Source organism: Thunnus albacares, chromosome 1, assembly GCF_914725855.1.
Source record: "Thunnus albacares chromosome 1, fThuAlb1.1, whole genome shotgun sequence".
Taxonomy (NCBI): Eukaryota; Metazoa; Chordata; class Actinopteri; order Scombriformes; family Scombridae; genus Thunnus; species Thunnus albacares.
The window spans coordinates 23,958,898-23,981,249 of record NC_058106.1 but is presented as its reverse complement, the minus strand read 5'-3'; the positions used below and the strand labels follow the sequence as shown (position 1 = coordinate 23,981,249).

General features: G+C 39.3%; 1 protein-coding gene across 1 annotated transcript; it reads right to left on the bottom strand.

The window, feature by feature from the left end:
• Positions 1-882: 882 nt before the first annotated feature.
• On the bottom strand, positions 883-21,622 carry strc1 (stereocilin 1). Its single transcript, XM_044350939.1, has 29 exons — positions 21,120-21,622; positions 19,952-20,656; positions 19,801-19,825; positions 17,286-18,663; positions 16,336-17,151; positions 15,564-15,629; positions 15,318-15,428; positions 14,975-15,129; positions 12,942-13,128; positions 12,451-12,566; positions 11,454-11,583; positions 11,140-11,322; positions 10,540-10,578; positions 10,278-10,448; positions 9,714-9,854; positions 8,849-8,910; positions 8,531-8,666; positions 8,321-8,409; positions 7,836-7,971; positions 7,548-7,744; positions 7,147-7,237; positions 6,315-6,486; positions 5,863-6,038; positions 5,166-5,321; positions 4,149-4,291; positions 3,880-4,028; positions 3,491-3,588; positions 3,114-3,264; positions 883-1,635 (listed from the first exon to the last, which is right to left on the bottom strand). The coding sequence occupies exons 1-29, from the start codon at positions 21,175-21,177 to the stop codon at positions 1,526-1,528; spliced, it is 6,147 nt and encodes a 2,048-aa protein (XP_044206874.1). The 5' UTR covers positions 21,178-21,622; the 3' UTR covers positions 883-1,525.
• Positions 21,623-22,352: the final 730 nt, after the last annotated feature.

The window sequence follows — 22,352 nt, the reverse complement described above, 5'->3', positions numbered from 1 at the left end:
ACATAAGGCTCTAGTTTTCACAGTTTTAGAGGATTTTAAGTCGAACATGAAGACAGTAAAGTTGGTCTTGTTGGCCCCATTCAGTTTGACTGACTTACTTGGACTGCTTCAAAGCAACATGACACTGATCCATGCAGCCATGGGTGTCTTTATTTAATTAAATAGTAAACAGAAGGAGGTGCTTGATATGGTGTGTGTTGGGTGTAATATGACAACCCACAGGACTGAGTTTTTTTTTTTGTTGCACCTTAATCAGTGTCATTTTTCAACACTTAATGCACTATATCTCAATACAAATTGTCCCAACTACAACATATTACACTTCATCCTAACTGGCCTTTACAGTATAGTTGGTGGATAATGCAACAAATAGGGCTGCAACCAATAATTCCTTTCATAATTGATCTGATGCCTTTTATTTTGATCAATTAATCAGTCAATCATTTGGCCCATATAACATCAGAAAAGAGAATTTCCTTTAACCCAAAGTGTCATCAATTGTTTTGTTTTGTCCGACGAACAGTCCAAAACCCCAAAATATTCACTTTACTACAAAGAAGCAAATTTTCACATTTCAGAGGCTTAAACAAGAATGTTTGAATTTTTTCCTTGAAAAATGATGATTAATCAATTATTAAAATAGTTGACAATAAATTTACTATACTACTAATTGTTGCAGTTCTAGCATCATCTCACTATAGCTTTCTTTTCTTGTTGGGAGATGTATGTCCACACAGATTATCATAAATGAACATTATACACAAACTCTTACTGCACATGTGAGATATTGAGTATTGTGAAAAAATATTTTTTGAACAATTCCACTGAGTGTGTATGAGTGCAAAATTAAACAAAAACCAAAATTGAGTCAGAGGCAGAGTGGTTCAGTTTAATAACTTACGTCTATATTTATCACACCAGAATGTGTGCACAACAATACAAAACTCACAGCAACAATAGACTGAAAGTTGACCAATAGTAGTATTATCAGTTCTTGTTGACCTTTATGTACCTTAATCTTATCTAATTAAGAAAACTCGGGATAAATATATAAATGTAGCAAACATTACAGCTCTTACACTCTTGTCATTTCACAAAAAATATATATATTGGTAATATTTAAGTGTTTGGGTTGCTTTTCCGGGTATGGCGTAACATCCCTTAGAAGACTACACTGGGACAGTTGTGGTTCATACAGGTTTCTCAAGATTAAAAAAAATATACATACATATATATATATATATGCCAACAGCAATGAAAATAATTCTGTGGGAGGTTATATCGTGAAAATGTATTGCTTTTCTCTTTTTTAAGTTAAAAACTATTCCTTTGGTTCCCTCAGTGCTGAATGTTGATATGTTAAGTTGCACAAAATAAATAATAATCTCATTAAATACAGTATATAGAAATACTGAAGTGATGCTTATTACAATCAGACATGGTATTGCACAGATAAATGAGATAATCTTGGTTATGTGGATGAGGAGGGAAGAGTTCTCTCCAGATCCAGCAGGGGTGAGTGGGGTCATGTGCCAGGGCAGATCAGGTCAGGGTAGCGCGGGATGATCAGCAGTATCAGCAGTCCCACTATCAGACACAGAGGACTGTGGCTCAGCGCCAGCCCCAGTGACTTCCCTACAAGAACACAGTGAAACCAATACAAATGTAGAATCATGCAAAATATGATCCCTGATTGTTATACATTTTTATATATCATAACAAAAATCACTGTAAAACAGATTTCAGTATTTCATTACACTTTCTGGAATGGTGCGGATGACACTGAAGTGATATTCCAGGTTTTAGAGCTGTTATGACTATGGAATAACAAAACAAATGGAAGAATACTCATCTCAAGTGATCCTGTTTCTGTTTCTTTTTATATAATTTAGCATGTTGAATCCCAAGGAAGCATTTCAGCATAAATATAAGAAGTTCACAATCACTCTCAAAGTGAGCATTGTCCGTAGTTCATGGACTGCTGTGAAATAAACCTCTTACAAACTCTATGACTCCACAAACTCACTCTCTGAAAAAGATACATGTAATTTTGAAATAGGTGAATTAAAGTACATTTAAGAGCCATGCACTGTGTCCCAATTCCACACTACGTACTACTCTAACAAGGATTTAGAGCAAAACCAAAGATTATTTTCATTTTCGATTAATATATTACTTGTTTGGTCTATAAAATGAAAATGGAAATGGTCAGAAAATGGTGAAACATGTCAATTCCTGTTTTCCAAAGTCCTAGATGACATCCTCAAATGTCTTGTTTTGTCCTGACCAACAGTCCAAAACCTAAAGATATTCGGTTTACTGTCATAGAGGACTAAAGAAACCAGAAAATATTCACATTTGAGAAGCTGGAATCAGAGAATTTGGAATTTGACTCCAAATGATTAATCAATGAATTTAGTAGTTGACAACTAATCTATTAATCGATTATTCACTCTTATGTGTGCATTATCCATATGGGCCACTGTATGAAACCCCTGAAATGCACCAATTTTCACCAGGATTGTCTCACTTTTTTTTACAAGCAAAAACATTTGACATTGGAATAGTTTTATCTGAAAATTCTATACATATGGGACTGAAGTATAATCAAATCATACTAAATTATCTTATTTTCTGAAGGTGCTCCATGGACGCTATTGTCCTGTAATGCAATGCACAAAGGAAAAATTAAGACAAATTGCAGATGATGGGTGGACAGCTCCGTGGTGATTTCAGACAAGAAAAACAAAATGTAAAAGCATTACATCTTTGGAAAAACATGTTGCTTTCTCTTTGTTATGTTTAATTTGGCAGCAGTGATGTGACTTCTGTCGCTGCATGCCTTGTGTCATTTCCTTTTAGTGCAAATATAAAGTGCTTTATTTCTTGTACACTACGTATTATGAATATTAATTTATAAAATACTGTATAGTATCAGTATGGAATTGGGACACAACTTTGGTTAGAGCTTTGAGAGATGTATGTTAACATTTACCAGATACACAAAATCATAAGAATAATTTACAGTTTATGAATTTGTGTTACATGAAGTATGCTTCTGAAAATGTTTAGTGGACGATAAAGTTTCATGGTTGTTTCATTCAATGTTTTACCTCTGAAGTCTACAGGCCGGTCCTCCCAGGGCGTCAGCACCATAGCCAGAGCCGTCTTCTGGACATCTGACAGAGCTGACAGCTGCTCACCAGTTACTGCAGCAGCCTGCTCATAGGAGAACATGCTGATCTGTTGCTGGCGAAACACCGCCTTCAAGTGTCACAACAGACAGAAACAGAGGAACAGAGAGATGGGAAAAGAGAAGACCAGATAAGTCGTTGTCAATATGAGTACACTAACATGATCACAGATCAAGATATTTTGGACTCCAGAGGAAGAACTTAATAAATAGAGGTCTTAATAAATAGTTAATCTTAAATCATAACAGCTAATTCTGTGAACATTGTTTTCATGTTGTCATTCATTGTCAACTTACAGCAAATCTTTTAGGTGATATCATTGAAATAGCCACAGGTGTGATTCCTTCAATTTGCTCTTTCACCAAGGAGGACATGGCCATGTCTGAAATGCCAGCTGTAAAGGGTGCAAAATGTTTCAAAGAGTGAAGTCGCACAAAGGTCCACTGAGTCCAGCCATAATAGACTGACACAATACATGTAGAGGGTGTCAATAAAACAAACAATAAAAATAAGATGGCTTTAATTTAAGGTTGATCTGATTTTCATGTAGAAATGTAGTTTTCTACATGATCATGTAGAAAACTGTTGATAGTACAGTATCGTAATAGCAACAGAATGAAAATATAAGTTTCTTCATTGGTGATTCAGCTTTAAAAAGTATACAGATGTAGTGAATGCACCATACCTGCCAGAACTCCGATCTCAATAAAGACATCAGTTCCCCATGAGCTCATGAGTCCAAAAGCAAGGCTGTGGGTCAGTAGCCCAACAAGTGCCAGCAGCTGCTCCTCTGAGCAGGACAACCTCAGCTGACCCAGCCAGAGCACCGCCTTACTGCAGCCACCAGGGGGAGACACAGTACGTCAACAAGGGGAAGAGGAGAAAGGAGGGGAAACTAACAATACTGTGATTGAACCACTGTAAAGGTGTCTGTTATTGGTGTTATTTGCTCACCTAAACTCTACAGCATTGAAAGTGTTCATCTCTGTGGTTTTAGCTCCGCACACGATGTATCCCATTGCAACCAGTGTGCTGGAGTCAAGCTGGCTCGGACTCTGCTTGGTGGAGTTTAACACAGCAGTAAACAGTGCAGCCAGCTAGGATGAAAACAAGAGTTATGATCCAGACATAACCTTTGGACATATATTAAAACTTTGCAGTGGTGGGTGCATTAGTTTGCATTCCACAGTGTTTTGTGAAGTACATCAGTGGTACTTGTCTAATATAAAGTTAGAAATTATTTTTCTTCTACTTGGATTCACATCAGCAGTGTACTTAATGGAGAGAGTAAGTATCCTGACATTTGGTATATTCAGTGAAGGTAATAAAAACAAATAGAACTTCATTGAGTAACTGACATATTTAGCATTATCTGCTTTCAAATACAGATATGAGAATGTGGGACAAATATAATTGTGTTGTATTATACGTAAACCTATACTGTCCGACAAAGGAAAAGAGCAGCAATCACCAAAGTGGTGATGTTAAAAAAAAAAAGTTTGAAGTTTTGAGGCTAGCCAACCAAACTGTAATAGACAGATAACTTATAACAGGTAAGAGATAATACCCAACAAGTTATATGTTCCACAACTGGATTACGCTAAGGCAACGAACAACCTGACGTGACTAGTGGAACTAAAAATTTGTCAAGCTTGATCCTAATTATATCATGGCCACATACCAACAAACTGCCATATGTTGTAAAATTACAAATATCAATCCTTCATTTACTTACATAACACATTTTTGATCTCATTTCTTGTCTATATCAAAGAGGCTTGGAATGAAATTCTGTAGTTGGCACTAAGCAACTATTCATCTTTTTTTGTTAATTGGTTACACAAACAGCACAAACTCACTGTCTCTGTACTTGATTGGACTTTAATATTGACAAATACTGAGTTTTTCGGCCTAGCAAGGCCGTAAAGTAAATGTACCCAATATGTTTACTACTGTTAACAAAGCAGCTACCTGTCTGTTGCTCCAGGCACTGACAGCACCCATAGAAGCAATGCTCCTCCTGTCAGTCAAACGTAGGGTAGTCAGCTCCTCTACTGACAGCTCCACCGCTAGTCCACCCAGCTGGGAGATCACAGACTGGGAGTAGGAGGACACGGGGCCATACGTCTTCATACACACACATCATTCCAAAGGAGCCCAGTAAAGAAAGAGCAGACAAACAGTATTACCACCTGGGCTGAAGAGGGGAAGCTGCCATGAACAGTAGGGACTTAATGTTAATGCTGAATGGACTTAAATGCACAATATGTAATTTCAGCCGCTAGGGATCTCTCAATCAAAACATGGTAATAACACCTAAATTTATCATAAAAATGTGGCTTAAAACTAAATAAAAGTCAAATTATAACAGTTTCTGTGGAACAACCACAACGCCGATGTACTATCTTGTATGTGTGTAAGTTACTCTTCGGTAGATGCCATTGTAGCGGAGTGTGTGTGTTTACTCTTTGGTACAGGAGATATGACGCCATTGACAGGCGACCAAATGAAACGGTCCGTTACTTTGATTAAATTACAGATTTCTCTGGGTTTGAAAATTGTTGGAAACATTTGGGATAAATATATAACATAGGTCTAGTTGTTTTTAGACATTTTAATGTGGAATAATTACATATTATACCTTTAAATAGCCACATAATAATCTCACCTCTTTGACTTTTTTGACGACCTGGCTGCGTTGGTATGATGCAAGGAATGGGTCTTGACCTATCAACTCCAGACAGTTGGAGAAGGCCGATGAAGACATGCTTGTCAGACTTTTCGAGGTCCAGGCAGAGGGAGCTGTTGTATGCAGAATCTCACAGGTAGGAACCATAGGGGTCGCTGGCAAAAGACAGACAGACGCATTCAGTATATCTGATCAGGAGATACTGTTGACATGTATCATATAGTTATATCTAAAGCATATATGACAACAACAGGTTTCATTATTAGATACATTTTTGATCAAATTTTGTTACCTTTTGTGTTACTTGCATATACTTGACTTAACAAAAAGAGATTTAATTTTTCAGAAACAATCATTCTAACTTGATTGCCATACATTCAAGAGTACCATCAGGATTCTATCAAAGATTTAAGAACCAAAGTGATGCTCACGTGACAGAGGTTTTATTTTGAGGAAGCCGAGGAAGTACTGAAGAACAAACTGCTGCTTTTCAAAAAAACGCCTCCTCTCGTTCTTGTCTAAACAGTGGATCCCAACATCCCCATGTTCCCACTGACGCTGGCTCATGAACAGCTTTTCTATTCGCCCGACAGTCATCAATTCCTGTGGGAACACACACACACACACACACACACACACACACACACACACTGATGGTTTACGAGAAAAATAGGAATGTCACCACCTGATCCTGACACCTCCTGGAGATGTGACACCTGAGGGATTTATTTACAGTCTAACCTACCATGGTCTCAGTTAACAATCCCAACACCTCACTATGGATTTCTGGAAATGGAATAAATCTGTACAAGCATTGTGTTTTAATTCTTTACAACAATCAACAACAATCAGTCTATAAATCATTTAAGTTGATTGACAGAAAACTAATGTGCAATTATTTTGATAATTGACTGATCAAAAACGACAAATAATATGATAGTTCCAGACTTGCAAATGTGAAAACTTGCTACTTTTCTTGATTGTAAATTGAATATTTGTGATTTTGGACCATTGGTCAGACAAAACAAAACATTTGATGAGGTCACCTCGGGCTCTAGGATATTGTGATAGGCACTTTTCACCATTTTCCAATATTTTATAGACCAGACGATAATAGATTAATCAAGAAAATAGACTGTATTGTGCAGGTTACTGATAATGGAAGTAATCTTTAGTTTTAAGGTTTTTTCTTCTCAATCTGTCTTATCTCAGGGGCAATTAAGATGTGACACTGAATGAATGAAAATACAGCAGTAAACTCACCGGGGAAATCTTCTGCAGCCTTTCCTCGGGCAGGAAAAAGAGAAATCTGTCCACCTGACTGAGCGTAGTCTGGTTCCAGCTCTGCACTGGGCTGTGAGGAAACAGAACACTTCATCATCTTAACACCATAAGCCTTGTGGTGTGAACAGCTGCTATATCTGTTCGCAAAGAGCTTTGTCATATGTGTCCTCTCAATCATTCAGATCCCCAATCATTCAGATAATTTTCATGTTTTCACCTCAACTGAAAACTTACACAACAGGTTGAGGAAATCTGCCACACACACACTTTTAAAATCCAACTGGATAAACTCTTAAAATGCACACACACAATTACAATTACTGATTTCTTGCATTTTCCTCCCAATGGTTAAAACTTTGCATTTGAGGTAATCACATTACCCGAAGGCAGCAGGTTCTTGCAGGATTGAAGCCACTATGTCCATCTTGCTGCTGCTGTAGCACAGCCCCCGGAGGAAATCCAGATTGTCAGTGAAGAAGCTGCGGTCCAGTTGGACGAATACCTCGTCCACCACAAACGTGGCCATGATGCCCAGTGAACGGAACTCCTCTTCAGTGAACACCCCTGTGTACATGCCCTGCAGAACAAGAGTGCAACAATCACTGCTGACCACACATCAAATACACAAAACAACTAAAACTCTGCACTACTGAACACCTTCTACTGACCATCCTCTGCACCATTTTGTCCACCAGGAGCTCCTGTTTTGTTCTTGACAGCACGATAAATTGATGAAGGTCCTTAATAATTATCTTCCTTAGAGTGTCCATCATATCTGTAGAGAACTTTTTAATGGTGCTCACCCTGCACACACAAAATAAGGGTTAGGGTGTATGTCTTTAAGTGAGTATGTCTTTAAATCTCTACTAATAAACTGTTGTTTCAGCTTTTATGAATATAAAGTGTGGCTCTTCTAGGTTGATGGTTGATACTGTCAAGTGGACAATGAATTAATCAACCAAATCAAGCCAATTTTTGATGTTTTATCTCGATAAGGAGAGAGCAGCCACTAACCTTCAATGTTATTATTATTTATTATTATTATCTATTTTATTATTCTTCATTATCTTCTATTTATAGTGAGATCACTATTTCTCTGTCTCTCATGTTAACATATTTATTGTGCATTGATTAATTACAACTTCAGACTTACGGCATGGACAGGGCAATCTCAGCTCCAAGATCTTCAAGCAGCTGAGAGAAGAACTCAAACTGATACAGCTCATCGATCACACACTTTTTCTGCCCCGAGTAGAAACAAATACACATGAAAATGCATTTTATATCACATGAACAGGAACAACACGTCTGCCCTTGTTGCCCTACAGTACAATCAGATCAATCAAACAAACAGTATGTCTACCAGTGAGGTGTGCAGAGGACTGGGCTGCTGCCTGAGAAACGCCAGGATTCTTCTCACTGACAAAGGCAAAGGATCAGCTCTGAAACGCTCCTGTAAGGCCTTACAGCTCACACCCTGACCCACTGTTCCCAGACTCCTGATTACATAAAGAGAGAAAAGTCTTAAGATGCACATAGCCTCACATATACATTAAAGCTGCAGAGTACTAACGACTACTAAAGACAGAAAAGTTGGGTATAGACTAGGATTGTACACAAAAAAACACTGTGTTTACACAGTTATCTAACAAATAGGTACACACAAACAAATTGGACTTACAGGAAATCTTGCTTGATAAGATTTGGTTTAGTACCAAGCACCTCTTTGAATATTGCTTTAGCCTGGGGAAGAAATGGAAAAAGAAGTTGTGTTATATAGTTTACAGGTTTATGCAGCCTCCAGGCAGCTTCTGTTCCGTGATCAGAGACAATGGCAATCTGATAAGGAGACACTTTTTGTCTGCAGCATTTGTATTCACACGCAAGTCCATTCACAGTATCGGTGATGATGTCTTTGCTTTTACTTCTCATCTTAATAATTTAGTAACTAATCAAGATGCTGTCATACACACCTTTGTCATTACAAACAGAGGAAGCATATTTAATTAGAGGAAGCTTGAGGAGATGATAACATGGTGTCACCGGCTCTGTATTCAAATAGGCAGGAGTTTGTGAACTGACTAACAACTTGATCGCATATTCTATCATCAGGTGAAACATTTGTATAAATTTCATTTCATTTTTATTCCAGTTTATCTGTATATTGCACTATTTGGTGCTTTTTTTCCTTTTCTTTTGCTTTGATTAATAAACTTTAAAAATTTGACCATTACTTGGGCTTCCTGTACATGGAGGCCCAAGCCCAAATGTACAATCATGTACATTTTTCAGATTTTTCTCCAACCACTACTACTGAGCTTTCTTTTCTTCCTTGTTAAATACTTAATACTTGATATTTGATCAAACAAAGCAACTTGACAAATGAAAAACTCTCTATTGCTGACCTGTTTACCACTCTGCATATGCAGCCTGTGATGGGGACTGTGATGGGCTGGCATTGCATTTTTTTTAAAAGTAACGAGCACTCAAAGTTGACAAGCACAGCTGTTTCGATGTGTGCTGATGGAAGATGGGCTGTGTGATACCTGCTGTGTGTTCCAGGGTTTTGTGGATGCAGTGGTGATGTTGTTCACAAGCTGATGAGTCCTGGGCAGGATACTGAGCAGCGGTGTGCAATAGAGCAGAGGCTCTACATCATCCAACCAGCCAACCACTTCTGGAAAGCCCTGGTAGGGACAAAGTTCAAATATCAGGGGGGGCCATCCTGGTAGTCTACAGTTTTAAGAATCTGACGTATTTGCAACCCCTCCATTTGTCCGGCTGATGACATTTGTTGCATGTCATTCCCCCTCTTTCTCTCACAGTCTGTCTCTACTGTATCTTTTTCTATGAGACAAAAAATGTCCCCAAAAGTATTAAGATATCACAAGGAACAGATGTCACAGGTGCTGTCCACCAATTAATCATTTACATAACACTGAGTGAACTTTAATGAAAGCTTAGAGAATAATTCCAAATCCATCATGAGTAATAAGATATTGTGTCCTTAATATTATTACTCTTTTTTCAATGCTGCATTTTATTCTAAATTTATTATGACTCTAAATGCATGTGTGTCCCCACTATTATTGCGAATGTGTGTGTTGTACCCATAGTTTGGCGGAGATAGCGTTTGCTTGTGGTGGGCTGAAGCCTGGTGTGTGTTGAGCCATGGCAGGCAGGGATGACAGCAGCTTGTCAGAGGTCAGTGTCAACAAAGCCTCCGTCTTTACTCCCACAACGAGGGAGCCGAGCTCCTCCAGTCGGCCTGGAGTGCTCAGCTGGGCAGAGGGGAAGAATGTGTGGAGGTCAGGGCACACAAAAACAGTAGAGAGCAAACTCTACGCTAAATGTGGTTACAAAAACACTTACTGTGTTACTTGAAGACAGCTTGTCTACGATTATGGAGGCCTGAAAAAGATACAGAATGACAGCAAATGAGTAAAAACGCTGGTAAATAACATTTCAAATAGTAATTTAACTGGTACTTGACTGGTATGCCAATATATGCTGTATCTACTTGTTTATAATGGGTGAAATATTCAAATCCAAAATGTTTTTTTATATCTTCACCATTACATTAAATGACAAATTCTAAATGATAATTTAGGTTTTGGTTTAAATCTGCTTGTCCACACAACATTTTTGTCATTATGGACCTGCCAAAAAGGTCTGTGGGCTTAAAGAGGTTAGTCCTTAGTCTCTTTAAGACATATGTGTGCAAGACAACAGCTGTGAGACTGAGAGAAAAAGTGAGAGGCTCAAGGGTCAGTGTACTGAAGACTGGCTGCCTGTCAGCTGTTCCTCAGGCCTACAAACCCCACCAGCTGCCAAGAAACCCAACCATGTAAAACCAATAAAGACTTGTGCAGTGAAAGGGATTGACTGCACCCATGTATACCTGATACCTGACAACTATTTCATATGTAAGAATCGGTTCACTAGTAAGAAAGGTTGAGCACACTCCCCTACCTGTTCAGGACTGAAAGGCACAGAGTCAAGAGCAGGAAGGACAGCAGGTAGCTGTGATGAGGTGAGACGCTGCAGGAAAGTCACACCCAGCGAGGGCAGGAGATGGGCGAGCTCTGCCAGTCGGTCAGGGCTGAGTGAGGTTGGGACACTTAACTCTGTGCTATTGAGTAACACACTGGAAGTCTGGATATAAACATCAGAACAAGCAAAGAGACAGCATGGATAATATAAATACTTCTTAAATACAGTTGTTAAATGAAAACACATTAAAAAACAACAACAAAGAAACCACGTATTAACTTTGCTGTTCCTACCAGGTGGCTTGGCAGGCTGCGTCCCTCGCGTGTGCAGTTCATGACAAATTCCTGGATGACTCTGAAGGCCTTAGTGCCTTTGTATACCAGGAGGTCCTTTGAGTCTGCCAGGCACGAGAGATTACCCAGCCTAAAATTACAAACACTGATTCAACATCACACACCTGGGAGCAGATGAGAGATTTGCTGACGAAATGCTAAATATAGGCCTACATTTCAGAAATTCTCACTAAATTAACCCCTTAATATGAGCAAGCAGTAGCCTTAATGATGAGCCAGTCATTGCAAACTAATGCAGCCAAATGTTTCAAATTCTAGTGTAGACCCAAAAATATGAAAAAATACCAAATCTGAAAAGACAGACAGTGTGAAAGAAGATGATTTTAACAACCTTAAAGCTACTACATAGGGGCATTGTTTTAATGTTGAGTAACTGTACTGTCTCTAAGTACAAATTACTGTATATTTCATTCTAAAAAATGTGACTTCATTATCTGGGTCATAAGACTTATCTTTTTTAAATGGCCAATGAATGAAAGTCACAGACAAAGGTCACTGACAATTTAAAACAAACTTGATTTTAATGCCAACCCTTTTTTTTAACATTTTCACCACCCATTTCTTGGAGACACCTTTTGTGCATTGCACCTGGATAATTTCTAAAACTTAAAAATAAAAGATTATTGTCTGATCTCCTAAAACATACATTTCATGTAGTTTTACAAGTTTTACATAGTGCTAGTGTCTTGCAGGTGAAACAGTGGGTGGGAAAGATTAAAAGCAGGTAAGTCACTCTATTTAAATGAAGGATATTTCATTATGGAAGTGAGATACAAGCAATCTGTTTACATATCAAAATATGACTTTACTTCTACACTACCAAGAATGAGATTGATCTTAAAAATCCAGCAAAATCAAACTAAATAGCAATATGCTTTGCCACATGTAGAGTTAATACAGAAAGGTTGGGAGTTGCCTATATAAAGTGTTTCCTGACCTGGTGAAATCCTGAGCTGTCAGGTTTCTGTAGGTGCCGATGAGGCTCTGTGCTATGAATTCCTGCTTTAGGGGGCTCAGAGTGTTTCTTTGCAATACATCCAGTCCGTCTAATAGCTGGGGATTGACATGATGACAAAAATATAGTTAGAACGTTTTTTTAATCCAAATACATATGTATAATATAATCATGGCAAATATTAGGTCACAGACAAATAATTCAGCAGTCTTTTCACCTTAAAAAATCATTAACTTACTCCTAAAACCTTCTTCTATATTCATGTTTGAGCCCTGAAAGGTCAGTTCATGTGTTTCTATCTTTATTTATTCAACATTAGCTACAAGCATATGACACATATTGGTGGTGACCGAGAAAGATCTTTTGACCAGTATGTGACAGGTAGCACTGCTGGGCCCCGGGGCCAATCGAACTGACAGAGTACTGGCTTCTCTGGTTTCGCAGCCAGGTGTCAGAGCTCAGAGGGCTGTTACCTGAGCAGGTGAGAGGTGTTGGAAGTTGTGGAAGGGCAGGTAAGTGATCAGGTTTCCAGTGTCCCTGATGAGTGACTGATGACCTCTGGTGATTTTGGAGGGGGGCAAAACTTTGCTGTACCACAAGCCAAATGCTCGCCTCCGATCCAGTGACATGGACCCCAAGTATCTGTTAATAGTCTCCCTCCTAGAAAAAATACAATTACAGAATTTTTTAAACTTGTGTGTGATATACTGGCACGGTTGCTTTGTAACAGTTTTATAGAATATTTGCAAAATATTGTCTGCAGCCTGCTTTGAAAGATTGTATTAAACAGTTTAAACCTAGAGGAACGTTGAGCAAACTATTTACATATACCATTGTAAGCCAAATTAAATCTTTAAAAGGAATAGCTTATTTTTTTGAGTAAATACTTTTATTTGCTTTCATGCCTAGATTTAGATGAGAAAATTAACACAACTCTCATGTCTCTCCATAAAATATGAAGCATCAGCCAGGAGATGGTTAGCTTAACTTAGCATAAAAACTGGAAGCAGAGGGAAACAGGGTTTGTCCAAAGGTAAAATCACACACAGCACCTCTAAAGCTCACAAATTAACATGTTATATTTAGTTTGTTTAATCCAGACAGAAAACATACTGTAAAAATTATAGTACATTACAGTAATACGAGGAGCTATGCACTGTTTCCATTCTTTGTTTTAAGCTAAGCTAACAGTCCCCCAGCAGCAGCCTCATACTGAACAGACAAGTATAAGGTATGGTATCAATATTCTCATCTAACACTCACCAAGAAAGCAAATAAGCGTATTTTGCTTATACTCCTTAAAGTCGGATGTATAAAATTGTATATCAACAAGCTGATGTAGTGTAGCATTGTTTTGTAGCATAAAACTCAAGAGACAAAAACAACAGACCCATTTGTTTCCACTTTTAGGTTTGTGTACCATATCAGTAACATTATTTTGCACTTTTTGTTTCCATTTTAGATATTATTGTACAATCTTACTTGCCGGGCTTTGATACAGTTGACTTTGATACAATGAGATTTGTTTGTGCTTTTATCATTAGTTGTATGTGCATGAACCTTAAGGGACAATTAAGTTTAAATTGATTTGTGCTCAGTCATTAACAGCTGGTAAAGACCAAAACATGACTGTGGACTGAGACTGAGTCAGATTGTTTTGCTATTCTGCTCGATATTTAATGATTAATTCCCGTTGAATCAACAGCAAATACCTACACACAAATTATAATGCCCTTTCTAGACTGAAATCTGGTCACAAACTAGTATCTTTTACCTTCTATGTTTAATGCATGTTCCTGGCACATTGGGGTGCAATGACACATCACTTCTCACTGAAGCCTAACACCAGGGTTGTGATCAGAGGGAAGCATACTACTTTATATAGGAAAGTGACATTGCATAATTGTGCACCATTGAAATAAATCATGCTGTTCACTTCATACTCTTGGCAGAGGTAACACAAAGATACTCAGTTCCCACCTTGTTTGGCATATGAAAATAATACTAAAGTAGGATCCCTTTAAATAGTCCAAGTAATCGTTCAACATTTTGGGAAATGTGCTTATTGTCTTTGTTTTGTTAGATGAGAAGATTACGGAGCCTCCAAAGTCCAAAAGATAACAACAAACTTATGCGGGTAAGTTATTATCGTGTATCACAACATAATCTTGTGTGGACAAGATTTTTAAAAAAATCATCTTTCAGGACTTGAGGGGCTCTGTGGAAGCTCAATACTACTCTCATCTCTCATATCTGTCTGTTAAATACAAGGCTACAGTCAGCAGCTGGTTTGCTTAGCTTAGCATAGAGGCTGGAAAACAACAAGCCTGGCCAAAACAGAGCTAATACAATGCACTTACCAACACCTCTAAAGCTCACTAATGCTGCTGTGTGACTGTTTGTGTTATGATAAATCCTGGTGATAGAAATAAGTGACATAATACTCAGTAGTAATGACCCCACGGCTGCTTAAGATTAGTTGACACGTAACATCACCAGCACTTACACATTGGCGTTGTTTTGCAGTGAAGGCAAAGCATGGATGTCAGCTGGACTGGCTGCAGCCAGCAGGGGAGCCAGCTCAGGAAAGAGACTTCCATCCTTCACCAGGTGGGTCTGGAACAGCACTGACACCATGGTGGACAGGTAATTATCTGGCAACTGGCAAACACAAGCAAATACCAGTTGTGTGTCAGCAAGAATGGGATACTGCATACTGTATAATTAACAAAGGCTAAAAAGATGGCATCATTGTGAAACAGAGAACTGAGAATTCCAGGAATAAACAGGAAAAGAGAGCTAATTGTGGCTAGTGGAGGCTTCACATGTATGGTGATCTGCTTATTCACCTGCAGTGTATCTTTGTTTCTGCTATAATACTGAAGGATCAGTCTGACAGTGGTGATGTGAGCCGCACTGAGCACCGACCTCAGGCTGCTCAGTGGTATACTGAAGTACTCCTAGAAACACAAATAACACAAACATACATAAGGAAATAAGCCCAAAACAAGCATGAAACACACACACATAAATGATGCATGATGGATGGAAAAACTTCACATCAGCATTTAAACTGTGGAAAGCGCAGGTATCACCTTAATGATGAAGAATTCATCACTGGTCACATCTCTGGCTGTCTGCATCAAGCTGGTTAGTACTCTCTACAGAGGAGAAACACACACACACACACACACAGTCAGTGGAGGGATTAATGGCAACAACCATAATCCCGGAGTCTGTTTTGACACAATACTGTAATACTGTAATTGTCAAATCAAGTGTGAGCCAGTAGAGATTACACGCAGCTGAAGAGATTCATTATGTCGATATCAGTGACAGGAGTGTAACTATACACCACCTGTAGGCTGGCTGTATACCTGAGGTCAACCGTTACACAATGACACTAATGGTAACTGATATGGATGAATAATTAGATAAAGCAAGTGAATTGTTCAACATAGAAACTGATTAAGCCTATCTGAATAAAAGATGAGGTACATTTTCTATTCAACCTACTCTGATTAATCTACAGAATACATTTCCAAAAAAAAAGTGTCAAAACAGACTTTATTAGTTCTCATTTACCAACAGATTCCTGTTCTTTCTCGCAGTATAAGTAGTAAAAACATAATGTAGCAAGTGGAGAATACATTTACTCAACTGCTATGTTTATATGCAAATTTGAGTTACTTGTATTTACTTGAATATTTCCATTTAATGCTACTTTATACTTCTACTCCACTACAAGTTAGAAAGAAATATTGTACTTTTTACTCCGCTAGATTTATTTGACAGCTTGAGTTCCTCGACCACTGATAGCAAGATACTCTTCTTTTCAAACAGTGACTGCACAATTAAATTTCCTACCCCAAAGCACTGCAGCAACACCCTCTTTTTGTCAAGGTCGTTCTCCTGCTCAAGATAGCGAGCCACAGACGAGAGCACGCTAAGTCTTATGTTCTCAGTGACATGCAGTGAGGTGTTCTGGACCTCCTCCAAGGCCAGCAGGATCACCACAGTAGTGCTGACCCCCTGCTCCATCATAGTAACCACAGGTGGAGTCAACAGATCCCCCACCCTGGACCTCAGACTCTCCACCCAGCAGCGCACCATCATCTGCAGGACCATATTCTGACTGGCCCCAGGCTGGCACACTGAGGTAAAGTCAGCAGAGCAGGTCCAGTTGAACTGCCTCACCAGTTTTTTGGCCAGGCAAACATTATGCTCTGCAGTGGTGTTGTTAGTGCTGGTGTAGTTGGTGTAGGTGGCACACATAGTGCTCACCCACTTGCTAGACAGCTCACGGGCCAGCAAAAAGAGGAGACCGGGATTGGGGCAGATAGATGATACAAATTTGGTCTGATCATGCTCCCAGCAGAGAGTCAGGAGTGCTGCGTCTGGAAGGGATACGCTCCAGCTGGAGTACTGGCACTGCTCTGCAGGATTGAATCCCATCACGCCTCCTCCTTGTCCGCCACCTCCACCAGGAGATGTCCCCGGTTTAGAATAGTTGGCACAGTGCTGTATTAACCAGGTGTTGTCCTGATTGGCCAACAGGTTCTGGAGGACTGTTTCATTGGAGCAGACTTTTGAGGTGAAGTTAAGTGGGTCAATCTCAGCGCAGAGAGCTAGCTCAGTCATGTCCACAATGATGGGACGGGTCCAATCGGAGTACTTGCACACCTGAAATACAGATTACATGAGTACAAGATCAGAATACGATTTCTGTGTTATTGAGTTGTTGTATGATAACATTCGCTATTCTTTTTTGTTCATACAAGTTGATTGGATACATGTGATCCAGGTAAAATACTCACCTGTCGTAACACCTCTATTTCCTCAATTTCCTTCAGGTCTGCGCAAACTGATTTCACCCATTTGTTCTGAGGGTCTTGTAACAGCTTCTCAAACACAGACGCCTTGCAGCAGACATTCTTCTGAAAAGCAAGCTTATCGTACTGCCAACACAGGCCGACCACTGAATCGTCCACCTGCCGTTCTCCCCACGTGTGGTAGTCACACCAGTCTGCAATGCTGAAGGGCTTGGGCGCCTCAGTGGGTGGAGAAGTCAAAGAGGTGTTGCAGTGACTCCCAAGCCAGGAATTTTCCTTCTTGCTTAGCAGGCTATTTAGAAAAGTTTTGTTGGAGCAAACCTCTCTTGTAAAACCTCTGGGATCACGGAGGATGCACTTTGACAAAACATCAGTGGTAATCTGCATCACATCATGCCACTCAGAGTAGCGACAAGAATCTAGCATAAGTGAATCCAGGCCAGGGATTGGTGGTGGAGACACCAGATTTGAGCAGTTAGGCATGAACCGCATATTTTCAGGGTTTGACAATAAAAGCATGAAGAATCTATTATGCTCACAGATGAGTGTCGTCAGCCTGGGACCATCCAGGTTCATGCAGAACTCCAGTAAAGATGGGTCCACTGGGACTGAGGGCTTGTCAATCCACTCCTCATAGACACAGAACTGACTCACCATGTACTCGGGGTCCGCTGAAGCGTTTGCACAGTATCCATACAGCCAGGTGTTCATCTGGTCTGAAAGTAGCTTCCTCATCAACAAAGCATTGTGACACACCTGCTTCACAAACGGCTCACGTTCGTTATCACTGCACAGTGACACAAGGACAGCATCCACCACCTCGTCTTGTAACCAGTTCTTGTAGTTGCAGGCGAGCTGTTTGAGGTTGGAAGCTTCTCTGGCTATTCGGTGAGGTGCGGATCGAGGGAGGGGGAGAGTCTGTGAGGGAGAAGTGACGGCAGGGGAAGGCTTTGTGTCCCCTACGCTGCAGTCTGATGACCTGCTGACAAGTGGAGACACCAGTGCTTGAATAACATAACACATGTTGCTCCACACCTGCTCCATCTGCATAGCACTGAGGGAGCTAAGCGCCTGGCAAAGGGTGAGTACAGATGTGGAGGATCCCTCTCTTGAACCCGCAAGGATTTCAGCGCACAGCGTGTCATTGAGCCCGGCCAGATTGCGGCGATCGCACTTGAGCAGCATATAGTGGCTGTTATCAGTGTCTGCCTCTTGGACACTGCGTTGGAAGGGGGCGCTGGGAGAACTCTGGCACTCTGGCCCTGGATATGTGCACAGAGACTGTTCTGAAGCCAGGAAGGTTTCCAGAAGGATGTCAATGATTGAGTTACCGAAGGACCAGCTTACATTGTGTTTTATTCCCCTAAACAAAACAGGTATTGAATAATTATAACAGATTCAATCAATGACACCATAATATTTACAAAAATGCATGCAGGTTTAGTGAGAGCTAGTCTGGCTAATAAGTGTTTTACTGCTTGGAGACATGGAAGATGTTAATTAAAGGTGCCCTGTGGAGTTTTCTTGTAAACAAACAAAAGTTCTGTTTAAATTAATAGTTTCTCACCAAAACACATTGTGTGAATCCTTGAGGTCTTAAAACATCTTGAATGTGTTTCCTTCCTTATAAAAAACTTATATTTAAATCCTACATTCTTTACATACATATTTGCTAGCTAGCAGTCATCTTCTTTACTGCCTTTGTCTACATATTGCAACTCTTCTTTGTGCGTTACCACCAATCAGTGGAATGGTGTGAGCTGGTAGGAATATGTACTGCGTCGTGCACATGGACACTACGAACAAAATGGGGATCCACTCACAAAAACATTGCTCCATAGCGCTACTAGTGCAAAAAACTCCACAGGGTACATTTAAAGGATAAGTTCACAATTTTTTATGTCTGTCTTAAAACAGTGAGGTGCCCAAATGAACACTGAACCAGGTTTTTCTTTCGTAATCATTCCTCTCGTTCATACTGACCATTAGAAGATCCAATCCAAATGTGCTTACAGTGTGAGTTATGAAGGACAAAATCCACAGTCCTCGTTTTGAGCAAAAAATGTATTTAAAAGTTTATCTGAAGATAATATGAGGCTTCAGCTGTCTGAGTTAGTCAAATAAAGATATCTACCACAGTTACAGCTTTTTAAGTAAAAAAAAAAGTGTGTTTTCCTGTTCAGCTACAGTGGAAGGATTGTAACAAGGGTGAAGCTTCATATTAGCCTCAAGTAAACTTCTGCACAGAAGGAAGGCTATAGTCATTGTCCCCTTTTACTTACAGTATCAGTCAAAATTTTAGACACTTTCTCATTCAAGTCTAAACATTTGACTGGTACTGTACATTGTGAGTGCATTATGAAGTGATGTCTTAATGTCTGGTATGAATGGGAGGAATGATTACATCAAGAAAAACAAGTCAATATTGACACCTGACTATTGTTTGAGGACAGATGTGAAAAATTGTGAACCTATCCTTTAACATGGAAAAATGACTTACCACATTATGAGTTGCTTGAGATCTCCTGCAGAATGAGCAGGGAAAAAAATTCATTAGCACAAAGAATTTGTACAGTAATGAACTTTAGATTATATAATGTATAAAATTTCATGGCATTGCTCAAATGATTATACTGATGAAAAACAATCACCTTGCTCACAGGTCTCTTTTCCTTTTAAAGATGGGATCCTGATTCCAAACTGTAAGGCTATTTTGATGTAGTCCATCGGTACTTGGAGAACTGTTGCCATGAATGCTGAGACATATTTCACAGCATTATCCACCACGTCACTCAGAGCAGTCATCAATTTCCCAGAAAGAGGGAGACTCGACAGTATTTTTAAAAACATCTGCTGAAAACCATTTAATGTTGCTGCCGTTGATTCCCCCATCCTGAGGTAGGCCCTCAGGAAACTGTTTGACTTTCCATCTGCGCCATCATCCTGCGTCGTGCATGTCTGGGATCTCAGAGATGACATGAGCATCAGTAGTGGTTTACCCAACTCCAGAGACACTGTCTTTGTTAGCTCTGCCTCCAGTCCACAGTCCTGTCTCCCAGATAAAATACAAACTAACATTTTGGGAAGGTCATCAAAGAATCTCTCTCTCATCAGTGGTTGGAAGACACCATACAAGTTACCCAGAACACCAAAATATGCATTTAAGTCAACACTCTCTACTGTGAAAGAGCTGCTAAGGGTGCGTGTATTTTCATTTTCACTGGACAAGGAGTGAATTTGATTAATAACTGTGTGGATGTCTTCTTTCAATTTGGTGATGCCATCGGGATTCTGGTCAGTCTCTCTTTGTATTAATTTGGGCTGCGAACACACTTGCTTGACATCACAGATGATCCCTGTGCAAAAAAGAAAGGAAACATTCATTTCTGTTGATCCACATTGACATTAGTCATCTCTATCAACTCTTTGCTATTGTGAAAATTGAGACGTCAGAATTAATTACAATTAATATCAAGGCTTGTGTGCTATTTATTTTCATTTTAAACTTAATTTAAACAGTAAGTCCCATTGAGATTGGAAATCTCTTTTGTATGTAGAAATATTTTTGTCCATTTGTTCACAAGCTTAGCAAAACATGACCCAATTAAGTGACAGATATCGATTTAGATTAGTTTGTAAGTCTTAAAACTGGTACTCATTACTCATGATCAAATTAATAAAGCTTTAATAGCAACCCAGTTTAAATATTGATCACGATACTGCCATCTTGATGGAATAGTTTTGTTTTGCTAGTTTTTTGGACAAAGCATGCTAGTTGTTTATTTCATTCAGACTAAATCAGAATTTGTAGCTACGTACCAAAGAGGATGCACATCATGCAAGCAGCTGGAGTCGACCACATTGTCAGTGTCCTCATTAGACAATCCAAATATTTAAAAAAAAAAAAAAAAATCCACTTAATTTTAACCTGTTGATGTAGAGTAGATGTTCAGCTGAGGCAGTGGAATCGGATTAAGAAAACGGACGTTCATGCTTGTTAAGTGTAGAGTCAAGTCTTATACAGAAAACGCATTCAACAAGCTGATCATGAACTCATCTCTCTTACACGCCACTGTGCGCACAGAGGCTGCAGGCTCCTCACCTCCGCCTCCACCTGCAACTCTACACCTGCTCTAAAAGCAGCCTAATTAAGGACACCGGTAAAGGGGGGAAAACTAGGTGCGAAATGAGGGCTGTGAAACGCAGAAGGGATTTCGACAACAAGCACGGCCGTCGGTGCTGAATTATTAATGAGGTGTAGTTGATTAACTCCTCCAGTCTGAAACATGAGTCCTGCAAGAGGAGAGCAAGACACCAGACTGACTGCTGAAGGATTTACATGACATCTGATGAAAATACTCTGGTACAAGACTCTTTATAAACCCTGACACAGCCTGATGTTGCTGTAAATGCTTTATTAAAACGGGGAAAGGCTTCATTCACGCGTTTAGGGGGTGTAATGTAGAATATCACAAGTATTAACCATTATAACTTCTAAGAAACAATGATCTTTGATGAACAATTTAATTGGTATTGAATTTATGATTGGATTTACTCCTAAATGCACATTAATAACGTGTTTGATTAGAGCTATTTTAATGTGTTAACGTTTTTTTTAAGTGGTTTGTTTATTGTTTTATGGGAGAAAAACAATTAGATTTAGAAAATAACATGTACACCCAAACTGAAAGATGAAGGCCCCTTTAAAGAACAAATTCAGTTGTAGCTTTAGTGTTTTTCTCCATTAAAACAACAGAGAAACGCCATTAAAATACAATTCAATAATTGTACTAAAATGCAATCAAAAAGGAAACTTAAAATGATGAATAGGAAATTTAATTACAGGCTATTTTTGTTTGATAGAAAGTTGAGATAATGTGTCCACAGGGGAAGAGATTTAAATGAGTAGCACTTGGTGTTTTACTACAACTGCCTGAATGGATGAAAACCTGTTACTCCGACTCTTTTTTCCATCCCACAGTGTTACCATAAATCATATTTTCTGTGTGCTCACTTGATTAAACTCACTAATTATGCTAGATAAAAGCACAA